Source organism: Octodon degus, unplaced genomic scaffold (genome assembly GCF_000260255.1).
Source record: "Octodon degus isolate 3935 unplaced genomic scaffold, OctDeg1.0 scaffold00004, whole genome shotgun sequence".
Lineage (NCBI taxonomy): Eukaryota > Metazoa > Chordata > Mammalia > Rodentia > Octodontidae > Octodon > Octodon degus.
Genome location: NW_004524580.1, coordinates 34182609 through 34194922, shown reverse-complemented (window position 1 = coordinate 34194922; position 12314 = coordinate 34182609). Strand labels below are relative to the sequence as shown.

At 48.1% G+C, this 12314-nt stretch overlaps 2 protein-coding genes and 1 long non-coding RNA gene across 4 annotated transcripts; 1 reads left to right on the top strand and 2 right to left on the bottom strand.

The window, feature by feature from the left end:
- Positions 1-282: 282 nt before the first annotated feature.
- Positions 283-3702, top strand: Mterf2 (mitochondrial transcription termination factor 2). Of its 2 annotated transcripts, none has more exons than XM_023717157.1 (2): positions 283-290; positions 2314-3702. In XM_023717157.1, exon 2 carries the CDS (start codon positions 2362-2364, stop codon positions 3523-3525), a length of 1164 nt encoding a protein of 387 aa, XP_023572925.1. In that variant the 5' UTR covers positions 283-290; positions 2314-2361; the 3' UTR covers positions 3526-3702. The 2 variants fall into 2 exon arrangements, with proteins under 2 accessions (XP_023572925.1, XP_004623921.2); XM_004623864.2 differs by lacking the exon at positions 283-290 and adding an exon at positions 1011-1105.
- A 1797-nt stretch (positions 3703-5499) lies between these two features.
- LOC111817161 lies at positions 5500-7903 on the bottom strand. Its single transcript, XR_002821422.1, has 2 exons — positions 7853-7903; positions 5500-7184 (listed from the first exon to the last, which is right to left on the bottom strand). It is a non-coding gene; the product is annotated as an uncharacterized LOC111817161 (long non-coding RNA).
- A 48-nt stretch (positions 7904-7951) lies between these two features.
- On the bottom strand, positions 7952-11573 carry Tmem263 (transmembrane protein 263). Its single transcript, XM_004623863.2, has 2 exons — positions 11329-11573; positions 7952-8383 (listed from the first exon to the last, which is right to left on the bottom strand). Exons 1-2 carry the CDS (start codon positions 11390-11392, stop codon positions 8097-8099), a joined length of 351 nt encoding a protein of 116 aa, XP_004623920.1. The 5' UTR covers positions 11393-11573; the 3' UTR covers positions 7952-8096.
- Between the last annotated feature and the right edge of the window lie 741 nt (positions 11574-12314).

The window sequence follows — 12314 nt, the reverse complement described above, 5'->3', positions numbered from 1 at the left end:
GCGCGTCCGGTGAGTGGGCCGAGCCCCGCCGTCCGCGCCGCCTGTCCCGCACGCCGCTGTGCGGCGTGGCCGCGTCCTCCGTAGCCCACGAGCCGAGAGGCCAGAGGAGGCTGGCGGCCCGGGGCAGCGCGAGGGGAGCCGCTGTGGCAGTGGCCGTGGCCGCGCGGGAAGAGGGCTCAAGGTCGGGCCTGGGAGGCCGGAAGGAGGCGGCTGTGGCCTCGGCGGTGCCGCGCCTCTCGGGTGGGACAGCTGCCGTCCTCGGTGTCCCGAAGGCCGCGAAGGTCGGGAAGGTGAGCCTGGCCAGCGGGCGGCGCCGAGCCCGGTGGGGCCGGGAGGCGGAGCGGCCGGGGCGGGCCGCGCACACGCCTCCTCCCGGGAGAGGCTGCGGGAGGAAGCCCGCGCGCGACACGTCTCGCCGGCTCCATCCGCGCAGAAGGCGTTGTCCGCGGGCCGCAGGGGAGGAGGAGATGAAAGCGGCCCCGGGAGTCGTCGCCGGGCCCAGATGGGCGCCGGCTCTTGGAGGGCGCGGGAGGAAGGTGCGGGGGCCACGGCGATTCGGCCCGCCGCGCGGGACGGGGGCTGCAGCGGGAGCGCGTTCCTCAGCGCCTGCGCCCGCCCGACCGCCGGCGGCCCGAGGAGGCGGGAAAGCCTTCCCCCGGGGGAGCCTGGCCACGGCCACTGTCACCTTATGACTTGTCGCTGTGGGCGACATGGGGCCCAGGCCAGGCCAGGGGCGGCCTCTGGTGCCTGTAGGTGACCAAGCGCCCTGGCCTTGGGGGTCTTGTCAGAAAACCAGGGTCTCGGTTCGATTCAGAATTATGATAAAGGCGGGTAGGGATGAAGCGCCGTGGCCGGGCAGCAGCGCGCGTGGGAACGCGACTGCTTCGTGCCTCTAGGCGCGTTGCTGCTGAAACCTACGTGCCGGCTGGCTTCAGTTACTGTAGAAACCCGGGGCTCCGAGGCGGCTCCTCAGCTCCCCTCGCACACGCCGTGGCTGCCTGAGCAAGCTGCACTGCTGCGACCTCGGTGCCAAGGCCCGGCGGCCACGTTCCTTCAGCACTCGCAGCCGGGTGTTGCTCTTCCGCCTTCCCAGCTCGCAGCCTTGGGGAGCCGCTCCGGGGAGGCTCTGCCCGCCATCTGTGGGGTGACCCGGCCCGCGCCCTTGCCTGGGAGTAAGGGCCAGGCCGGGCAGGGAGGGGGCCAGGGGACGGGCTCAAGCTTGCGGTCTCACGGGAGCCGCACGACGGGAGTCACGGGCCTGTCCATTTTGTTAGTAGGCTGTTCCTCCACTTTCCCATGAAAATCCCTGTCTTCATAGAAGTATGAGATACTTCATTTTTTTCATGCTGGCTGCTGGAATTAGTAGATACAGGAAGAAAGCTGATGCAACTGTTAACAGACGAACACTACACAGACTTCTTTGTCCCCACAGGCATCAGAGTGGAAGAGTAAATTAAAATGAATCAGTATTCTTCCCTATAGATTAATCATTTTTCTGGATTAGAGCAAGTTTGAAAGCGAAGCGTCCTTGACATGGGTGGTGGGGGCGTTTTGGTGCCAAGGGTTAGGGAGAGCCGCACGTGAGCTTCCCCTGCAGGCCCGACAGCCCAGGCTGTCACCGTGCTCATGGGGGTGCCTAACACCTAGGGGACTGATGCAAACTGGCTAGGAGCTATTTCATGTAAGATTTGCATTAAATAAACATCTAGGCCTTTTCATCATTTCAGGTCCTTTAGTTCTGGCCCAAAGAGACCTTAAGGAAATGGAGGGGGACAGGGCTCCACTCATCCCAGTGTCACCACCCCTGGGCCGCGGTCGAGATGTCAGGCCATGGCAGCCAAGCAGGATGCCCTGAACTCTACCAAGACTGGCAGGTGGAACCTGGCATCCATCTGGCTAGGACTTACTTTAATCCTGGGTTCATAAGAAGGTGCCCATTCACCTAATTCTAATAAAATAAGCATATATTAACTAAAAAACTTTAACAGACCTATTTGAGAAATTGCTATTTAGCAAAAATATCTACTGTGAAGCAGGAAATGACTCCCCTTTCCTAATAAAAGTACCCGTTAAATAGCAACTGTACATATGAAAGCCATTTTTTGAAGTTGTGTGTAGGACTGAGAATCGTGTCGGCCAACATCCAGCTGAGGCCTCGCCGGCTCGGGTCACTGCGGCCCGCCTCAAGGAGGAAGCAGTCATGGCACAGACGGCGTTTCCGCTTGTTTGCACCTTCCTGTCTAGAGCTCCCGCCGCCAGGGCTGGCCCCTCCGAGTCTGTCCTCCTCCTGAGCGCCTCTCTCTTCTCTCACAGCTGTGCCTGCTCCACCGAGCCGCACCAGCTCTCCTGGGATGCGCAGGGATGACAGGCGTGATGTGGCCACTGCTGCGAGCCTGGCCCCGCAGGCTGGGCTCCTTCTGGAGGGTGCAAGCAGCGCCAAGGTGCGCCCCTCCACCTGCACGCTTGGCCTTTACAACAGATCGCCAGTCTTCCGGAGAAAATGAGAAAACGGTACAAAAGTTCTGCAAACTTTCTGTCGACATCAGGAAAATCCGGAGGTTGAAAGGATGGGTGCTTCAGGTGGAAGAAGCCTACGTGGAAGAGGTGGCAAGTGTCTTATGCGGCCTGGGTGCCAACGTGGCCCAGGTGGCCCGCATCCTGGAGCGCTGCCCAGAGGCCGTCCTCTGCAGCCCTGCCGCGGTCGCCACCCAGAGGGACCTCTGGCAGCTGGTTTGCGGCAGTGAGCACGAGTTACTCAGGCTAGTAGAGCAGTTTCCAGAGGCCTTCTTCTCGGTCCAGGACCAGCAGAACCTCAGGCTCAACATTCAGCTCTTTCAAGAGCTGGGGCTCAGGAAAGTGGTCATCAGCAGGTTTCTGACAACGGCATGCGGTATCTTCCATCATCCTGTTGAGAAGAACAGACAAATGATAGGCGTGCTCCAGGAGAGTTACCTCAACAGAGGCGGGTCAGAGGCCAACATGAAAGTGTGGCTACTGAAATTATTAAGCCAGAATCCGTTTATTTTGTTCAGTTCTCCTGTGGCTGTGAGAGAAACTCTAGAATGTATCCAGGAGCAGGGTTTCACAAACTCAGAAATTCTTCAACTTCTCTCCAAACTCAAAGGGTTCCTTTTTCATCTCTGTCCAAGAGGCATTCAGAGCAGTATTTCCTTCTTGAAAAATGCATTTGAATGCACAGATCATGACCTGAAGCAGTTAATTCTGAAATGTCCTGCACTTTTGTATTATTCTGTTCCAGTTTTAGAAGAGCGAATTCAGGGCTTAGTGAAAGAGGGTATTTCCATAGCTCAGTTAAGAGAGACACCGATGGTTCTTGAATTAACACCACAAATAGTTCAGTACAGAATAAGGAAACTAAATTCCTTGGGCTACAGGATAAAGGATGGACATCTAGCAGGTCTGAATGGAACAAAAAAGGAGTTTGAGGCTAACTTTGGCAAAATTCAAGCCAAAAGAGAAAGACCTTTATTTAACCCCGTGGCACCATTAAATGTTGAAGAGTAACTGACATTATTTCTAGCAAAACAGCATGAAATGTCTATAATTATGTGCCTCATGCTGCTTACAGTCAACTGTAGTTTCTGAGTTGTGTTTAAAATTACTTTGAGGGGCTGAGGATACAGCTCAACTGCACAGTGCTTGCCTGGGAAGTTCGAGGTCTTGAGTTCAGTATCAAAATATAATAAAGTTACTTTGAAGCATGATTTCTGCTATATTTTAAATTATAAATTGCATTTATTTTAAATAAAGTTGGTAACTTTATCCTTGAACTATTACTCCTAAAATTCAGGTACCACTGCCCTGTCCCTCTGTGACATTTTGTAGTCGGTCATTTCCGAGGAACTTCCTCCACCCAGTGCAGGGGTGCTGCCCCTCTTCACCTTGGGTGCAGACCCACCTTCCTCACTGCCGCCCTGAACCCTCGCTCCTGTGGTCCCACCTGTGCAGTTAGCCTTTAGTCAGTCAACACAGGGAAGAAGTTATGATACATTCTTAGAGAAAATGCCTGAATTTTGAAGTATCATAGAGAATCAAATATTTATCCAAAGAGAATAACCGAGAGCCTGCTTCTGGAGTCAGTTTGGGTAACTTGGCTGCCGTGGCTCGTGGAACACTCACCCAATCTGCTGCAGTGGAGGACAAGCTTAGTAGGACTCTCAGCTATGTGTCGTGCAGTTAGTGGCATCTGATGAAGTCTGTTCAGACCCGGTGAACAGGAGAGTAAGGAACTGGCACAGCAGAAGTCACTGTGCTGTTTTACCAAAAACATCAAGTACAAACAAATTAGAGAAGTTTTGTTTTTTGGGGGTTTTTTTAGAGAAGTTTTTTATGGAAACTTTCCTGTAAAATTTTTCATCTGAAATTATCAATTCATACACATTTGCAGTAAATACAGCTTTCTAGAAAACTTTGAGACTCCAGGTCTGCCTGCCCAGGAAAAGGCTGGTGCGCACTGGAGTGGAAGCATTTCCGAGTTTCCGCTCTAACTTGTTCCAAGACAAATACTACTCAGACACAGACTGGCTCGCTTTCAGCTGTCAAGTGTGACCTTTCTAACAAATACACAGCCAACAGTTGACGGACAGTGAACATCTGAGGCCAGGGATGCACAGCCTTTCAACATTAATGAAAAGATTAAGGAGAATGCAGGCGGTCCTCTATTCATCCTCAAATGCTTGTGACCCTTGCCTGAGCCGTAGGACAGGGTGTGACAACACTGTCCAGAAGCACTGGGACAGACCAGAGGCTGGAAATTTAAACAGGTTGAGACTACAGCTTTGTGTAGCACGTTAGTGGGGTTGGCCTGCACAGGGTGCAGGGGGCTGGACGAAGGAGACCTGTGAGGTAGCTCACGAGAACGAGGACAGCAAGCCCGAGAGCGCTGAGATCCGCGTCTCCAAGGACAGGTGCTGACGCTCCGCAGGCCAGTCGTCCCGGCCTCACGCTGAGCACGGTTCACGGCAGCCGCAGCCCCCTCAGGCGGGCCACGAGCGGGCTTGGTTTTCACCTAGGCCAGAGCCTTCAAGAGTTGTACTTTGCCTTTTTTCCATTCTTACTCAGAGCACCTTAAAAACAAGATTTCAAAAATCTAACACCATAGCCAATGAGCATTCCCACGCAAAATGGGCCAGATGCCATTTCCCAACCCCGTGCCATGCTGCCCATTTAGCGTGTAATTGTGTTCACGTCACTTCGTAGCCACGAGTCCCTCACGCAGCAAGTGCAGATGCAGGACCCAACTGCCACTTCCGGACCAGGTGAACAGCCATGACTTGGCTAATTTGGAAGTGACAGTGACAAGGCTGCCAGCTTGCCCCTCTGTGAGGACCAGGAATGCGGACAGTGACAGGCAGCCCAGCCGGAAGCAGCTGCACTTCCCACCGCGCCCCACCCTCCAGCCTCCCTGGGTCCAACCCAGGCCGGGACCAGCACACGTGCGGTGGCGATGCAGTCACTGAGGGAAGTAAAGCCTGGAACTCTGCGTTTTTAATCTTTATTAGAGCTGCTTAAAATATATCTGTATTTCACTGTTGTGTTGGCATCAAAATACATATTCTGGGATGTCATGTTTGTACATTACCACAAAAATTAAAAACTGGTCATAGTATTTCAGAACTGCTATGTAACTAAAAGTTTAAAGATTGTCCTGCTTTCAGTTTTCCCTTATTATATATCTTTATGAAACGTTCCATTTTTGCATATCATAGTGCTTTATTAACAACTCATGTGTTCTTTGCCCATCCCTTTAATACAAAACAGTTATTCAAATTATTTGATCTGACATTTCACTAGTACAAGGATTTGTGATGTCAACATTATTTATCTTTGTGTGACAAGCGCCCTCTCAGAACGTAAGCGGAGCCACAGACGCATCGAGGTGCATACCAGAACTCAAGCTTCTGGAAGCGAGCAAGTCCTGTCTTCACAGGCCACGCTGCCTATCCACAGAATAACTGGGAAGGCGTGGGAGACATCCAGCCATGCACGTCAGAGGCCAAGCTGGCTGGGCCACAGCCTCTGTAACGACTGTCACTGGGATGGCTCCTTGGTCCCATGCAAAGCCCTTCTCAACTAAGCTGTAGCTTCAAACTGCAAGCAACCTTGACAAGGTAAAGTATACCAGGTGGCTCATCTACAGCAGAAATTATAACCATTTTTCCTCAAGCAATTTTAAGAACAAGCAAAGTTGAAAATATAAATATGCAAGCATACAGGAAATCAAAGTCTACACTTTGAAGAACTACGGTACAAAGCACAGCAGAGTCCATGACTATGGAAGATAAGAGAAACACAAACTGGCAAGAAAGCAATATGTAATTTCAAAATTACAGGAAACAAGTTTTCCAATACTATTTAGATAATTAAGCATTCAACTATTAATTTTGAAGTTTTAAAAAAGATCCCATTTGATAATTAAAACGACCAAAATAATATACCTTAAATCATGTTGCATAAAATAAATGACCCTTTTAATTGAATTCTTTAATGAACTTTTCAGTTTTGTATAAGCAGAAAAGTCCCAGAAGTCTGTAGATTCGCTCAAAACCCCTGCTGGTCTTCATGAAAATGTTAAAGGTTCCTGTCTTCTTCATCCAGTAGCCCACATTATCAGTGCAGTGCTCCATGGCTTACAAGCCAGCATTTATACCTCAGGTGCAGGAGTGCTCCGACTGCGTCCCCAGGGACTCAGTCCTGACTTAGTCACAGCAGCAGCTCCCACCGGCCTGCTTCCTCCTGGGGCAGAGAGGCCTACAGCTCCAGACTTCAGGTTCTTCAGGCCTCGGTTATACTGCTCAGGAGGAAGAGCAATGCCTGCTCCACGTGTCACGTGTCGGAATGCGCATGAAGCCAAGGACCAACAGCGGTAGGCAAATTACCCGCCTGGGAACGGATGAGACATGCTGGCAGGTTACGGAGACACCTCCCCATCTGGAAGGGCAATGCCAGTTCCCTGCCAGGAGGCAGCTGGGAAGGCAGTCTGAAGCCCCTTTACACGACTGGAAGATGATCTACTTGAGAAGCCTACAGAAATACCAAGAGCACACCCACTGCCACTCCATACTACTCTATGGAGCTTGCTGCATTTGGAAGTCAGTCTTCAATTGTTTGTGGTTGCTTTGATCTGATTTTTAAAAGGGAGTGCTCCTGATGATTTAAGATGTCTGAAAGACAGAACAAGTGTGAAGGATGCTTCCTATCTTGTAGGCTTTAAGTACTTCTTAGGAACTTAATATTTGTTCCTCTTTAACATGACACCTTCTAACGCAGCTAAGAAACGATCCTTAGGCACTGTGAGGTGTATTGATGGTGGAGCATGAACCCAGGTCTAAGTACAGTCTGACTAGCCACTGTCCAACCATTAACAAGCACTGTCTGAGCCATGCTTCTCTACTCCTGAGATTCTTAAGGAAAACCTACTTCCCAACCTTCCAGAGAGCCCAGAGCTAATTTTAAGAACTACACATACAAAACTATTAGAAAAGATGTTTTCTTCCGTAAGGCATCGATGATTAAATAAGCAGAATGCGTATCTGACAAAAGATGGTTAACAGTATCGTGAAACCAGTTATCTTTTACACTTCTCTAATTCCTGCCACTTCTGCTAGCTTAAATAAGACTGCTTCCTGGCCTCAACTGCTGCTTTAGAAACTAAGACATCTGAAGCCATGAGGCATGTCAAAGGTGCAGGTGATGTAGTTCTCGGCTCGCTCCCGAGGGCACGTGAGTTACCTGGCACACTGTACACATGGAACTGGAAAGGTCATCTAACTAAATTCGACTTTCACATTTTAGTCAGACTGAAAGACTTAGAGGAAATGTTCAGACATACCGTATATTCAGTTACAGCTGAGGAAGTGTAACATTTTACCAGATAAAAAGCTGGAACGTAAGTATGAGAAGCCTTCACACACTGTGCTGGTATTGGTCTCTAGCTGAAAGCCAGTCAGCAATACTTTCAACACAGCAGTCAGAAGATAATCATCCGGAACAGGTGATGACATTGTAGTCCGTAACGTAGTGACTCGGTGCCACTGGCATCAGAGTGCAGTGGAAAGCAAGTGTACCTCCATAGCTTAGTCAGACTTGTCTTTCTTCTTTCCCGTCAAGGGCACTTTGTTGACAACGGCAGACCCTACCGCTGTGACACCTCCAGCCACAGCAGACACGCCCCCTCTCACCAGCCCTATTCCCATGGAAGGCACTGTTGTAACAGCTGTTTTGGTCACCTCCAGACTCTTTCCACCAATCCAAGCCACACCGCCAATGGTGGCACCGACAGCACCCTTGGTAACACTGAAGATACCCCCAGTCACACGGGACAGCATGCCTGGCTGCTGCTGCGGATGATCCTTCATGGAACCTAAGGAGAGAAAACATCACATCAAATCCAAGTCCCCGCATGAGAAGTAGTCATCAGTGACCTCTTGGCACGTGACTAAAGACAACATTGAACACGTATTACACCCTCTGCTCAGGTGCTGTCTCAGTGTCTGGGAAGGAATGCTGTAGCCACTATGCAACAGTCATAAACAGAACCCTGTTTTCAAGTGTGTCCCCTTGATGTACAGGCTTATCCTATAAGGAACATGAAAACACAGGAGATAAACACAGGTGACCTTTCATTTCCTCACAAGGATGCAATCAGTCCTCACTGGAACGAGGTCCTCACCTAAAGTCCTGGCTCTCAGGGCACATCCTCAGAGCCCGCTGGCTCCTCGAGACATCTTTTGCCTCCCAGGAGGTAAAAAGGGTTTCACAATAGAGCACTGCCCGTCTTTCAACTTTCACTCTGCCACAAGCCCACAGCGGACTAAGTCGGGCTCCAGCATCAGGACTGCACAGAGCCTGTGGGCACTGACCCCTGATCACGTTGTTCTGCAAAGAGGTACTTCTCATAAAAGCATGTTAACTCTTAACATGGAATAGGTTTGTAAGGTTTACTCAGTCAGGAAAGGATGAAACCTTCTCCATTTTTATTGCTAATATGGTAGACACAAGCTCTGTGGGGCCTCAATTTTTGAGTGTAAAAGTGACCTGAAACCAAACAGCATGGGAATCATTAACTTAAACACACTTGCATCACTACTCAGTTGTGTCCCTTAAAATTTATTTCAAGGTCTAATGCTGTGTCAAGACAGGAAAATTAAAGTAGTCATTAAAGTCATACTGCCTAAAACCACGTTGCTCAGACGGACACAGGCAGCTAAACGACATACAGCATGGCCAATGTTTCTGTCACTTCCTCAGTCACTCTTGCCTGACAGAATCTGTGCTTTCAATGCTCTCTGCAGACACCCACGAAAAGACAAGCCCAGCCGAAAAATTAGCTTTTCCCAAGTCATGATTTAGTTTTCTTTGCTTTCTTTGAAAAGAAAGATTACATTAACATGTAACTGCAAACTGCTGAGGGGTCTGACAGAAGATCTAGTCAGTCCTTGACTGTACCAGCTTCAAATGAGCACAGTAATTTAGGCAGCAGCAACATGGTTCTCCCAAACATCACTGAAAAGTGTAAGTCCTTGGGGACACAGTTCCAAACCACAGCACCAAACTACCAGATCCTAGCAGAGTGACAATCACAGCTGGTAATAGGCAACCTACTAATACTTAATATCCAAAGCACAAATTCACTTTGAGACAGTGGGGGGGGGAGTTGTTTTTTCATTTTTGGAGCCTTTACATTTATTCTAAGTAGACAAATCTCTTGAGACTAGTTAAAACAGTACACAGGGATGTATATAGCAGTGGCTACATTTCAAAAGAGATCAGTCAAATGCTTTCAGTAAAACTAAGCAGTGGGGCCTGGGTGTAGCTCAGTCATTGAACCTATCCTGCCCAGCAAGGGTGAGGTCCTGAGTTCAATCCCCAGCACCAAAACACCTTTGGAAGCAAACTGACATAACAATTTAAATGTCTACAATAAAAGACAAGGCTCTAGATATGCCATAAGCTTACAATGTAAAGGATTTCATAACTTGTAGCTTTTTTGTATTTAAGGTCAAAAACAGGAAAAGCAAAACTGATCTGAGGGGGAAAAAAAAAGACAAAACTGATCTGAGGGTTGCAGGTGACTAGCCAAGTGCCAGATGCTTCATTTGCAAAACTGTCTTGCTTTGCTAAATTTGGTACATGTGCATTTAACGAGGACAAATGATTTTTCACAATCCAATACGGTATTAATACAGTTCTAATTAGTGTCCTCTTAATTACACCACATAAACTGTGCTTTTTAAGCAGCTGGCCCATGAAGACACTCCTGAGGCTCTGCTCTCTTCCTTGACAGACAATCAAGTTCCTGGGGGGGCCTCCATTTATCCCTTTCTTTCTTCTTTCCCAACAGCTTAACTCGCACTGAAGCCTAGGTTTGTTGTTTTTTTTTTTTTCCCAAAAACCCTATGGTTCAAGTCCTAAAAATAAGGCAAAGAAAAGAGCTAAGTTAATAATTTTCTAAGCTACTCTGCCAAATAAACCAAATTAAATGGAGTCAACTAGTTCTTCCACCTTCTTTTAGGCTTAAGAGAAGTTTTTTACTGTTATTTTCCTAGCAATTTTATTTGCCTACAATGTAATATATAAAGAAAAGTGAGACAGTGGGGGACAGAAATGGAAAGAAAATACAATGCTTAGAGTTAGGACTTGCAGCAGTCAACATGCAACTCTCCAAGGAGATCATTATTTGCATTAACAGACTGCACCAGTGGTGGCGAGCCCGTGGCGCTCATGCTGCAGCGGCTGTTTGTGTCACTGCAGGCTTTAAAAGGCTCGCCACCACTGGACACCAAAACCAGACATAGAAAGTGTTCATAGCCATTTTCTGTTGGCGATCAGGACCAGCGTGGGGGCCATGAGTGTTTGCAAAGCTTTTAGAAAAGACAATTCATGATGTCATCATTTTCAATCTAAAAAAGAATGACACTTCAGAAGGCCAATCTAAGCAGTCCCCAAGGCCAAGCAGTAAGAACATCTCATATGCCTCTTGCATATTTGATTTTTGGTATGCAGGACATCAAAAATACCGCCCATCCTTTCTGTGTACATACCTATAACTCTGTACGGATGAAAAGATGCTCTTGTAATATGATCTAAAAATAGAGGGTGGACAGAAAATAGGCCTCATAAAATAGAATCACCTCGTACCTCTACTCACCGGTATCTGTGCTTCTCTACTACAGGCTACGGGTTCATTTGGCGCTCTATTTACTGACCAGGTAAACAGACTATGATTCTTTACAGACAATAAAAATAATCAGAGCTTTAATTCACCAGGAAATTTCTCCCATTCTTAGTGTTACAGATGCATCTTACCTTCTGGTGGCTCATCACTAAGGTAGGATGGGATCTCTTGTTGATTTTTATCTGCCTGATTCATGATTTCCTAAAAAAACAAACACACACATTACTTTTACAGTGGCACTACCATTTATCACATCCTAAATTAACCAACTTTATTCAGAAACCATTTTTTAAAACTCACAAGACTACTTCACCTTCTCTATTTCAAACTGTAATGTTTAAACAATACCCTAGGGGACTGGGGATATAGCTCACTGGCATCACACCCGCCTGGCGAGCATGAGCTCTTGACTTTGACTCCCAGTACCAAAATAAAGCAAAACCCTAACTTGTACCAGTAGATACAAGTCCTTCCAAAGCACCAACAGAATAGCAGCCCCTGGTCAGATTCCCTACACAGCAACCGTGCAGAACTGAAAGCAGTCAAGGAAGGCTAGAAGGGTGCCAAGAGAAAAAATAAGCTCACACCCCTATCTCACAGACACCGCCCGAATCAGGAAAACTTCTGCAGACTGCTCTGTTGTTCTTAGAGCTCTTAGGAACAAAGATAGCAATGGACTTGAAAATCTACTTACAGAAAAATATACATGATTATTCCTATGTAAAGTAGGAGGCCAGGAGATAAACTATCGTGAGGTAAAAGAACATGCTTAAAATTTCCTTCCCCAATTGCCTGTACCGTCTTAAAATCTTTGCTATTAAATTCACATGACTGGGCCAGCCAGATAGCTCAGCAGGTGAAAGCTCCTGCTTAGGAAGACACAGGGACCAGGTTCAGTCTCCAGTGTGCCATGCCAGCCCCACCCCGAGGAACATGCTGAGACAGACTGAGCCAGGGCGTGGTGGCAAGTGGGCCTGTAAGCGCTTGGGAGGCTGCAAACAGGAGGATCACTAGAGTCCGATCTGTGTAGTGAGACTCTGGAGATCCTGTACTAAATACATACATACATACATTCACACATTCACATGACTAAGTAAAAATTAAATCAAGTTGGTCT

What these genes read in the sequence shown, in the direction of transcription:
- Tmem263 (XM_004623863.2), bottom strand. Translation starts at nt 11,392, where the DNA reads ATGAATCAGGCAGATAAAAATCAACAAGAGATCCCATCCTACCTTAGT. An exon ending in TAGTGATGAGCCACCAGAAG is followed by an intron (nt 8,384 to 11,328) that starts GTAAGATGCATC and finishes TTCTCTCCTTAG; the next exon opens with GTTCCATGAAGGATCATCCG.
- Mterf2 (XM_023717157.1), top strand. Translation starts at nt 2,362, where the DNA reads ATGACAGGCGTGATGTGGCCACTGCTGCGAGCCTGGCCCCGCAGGCTG.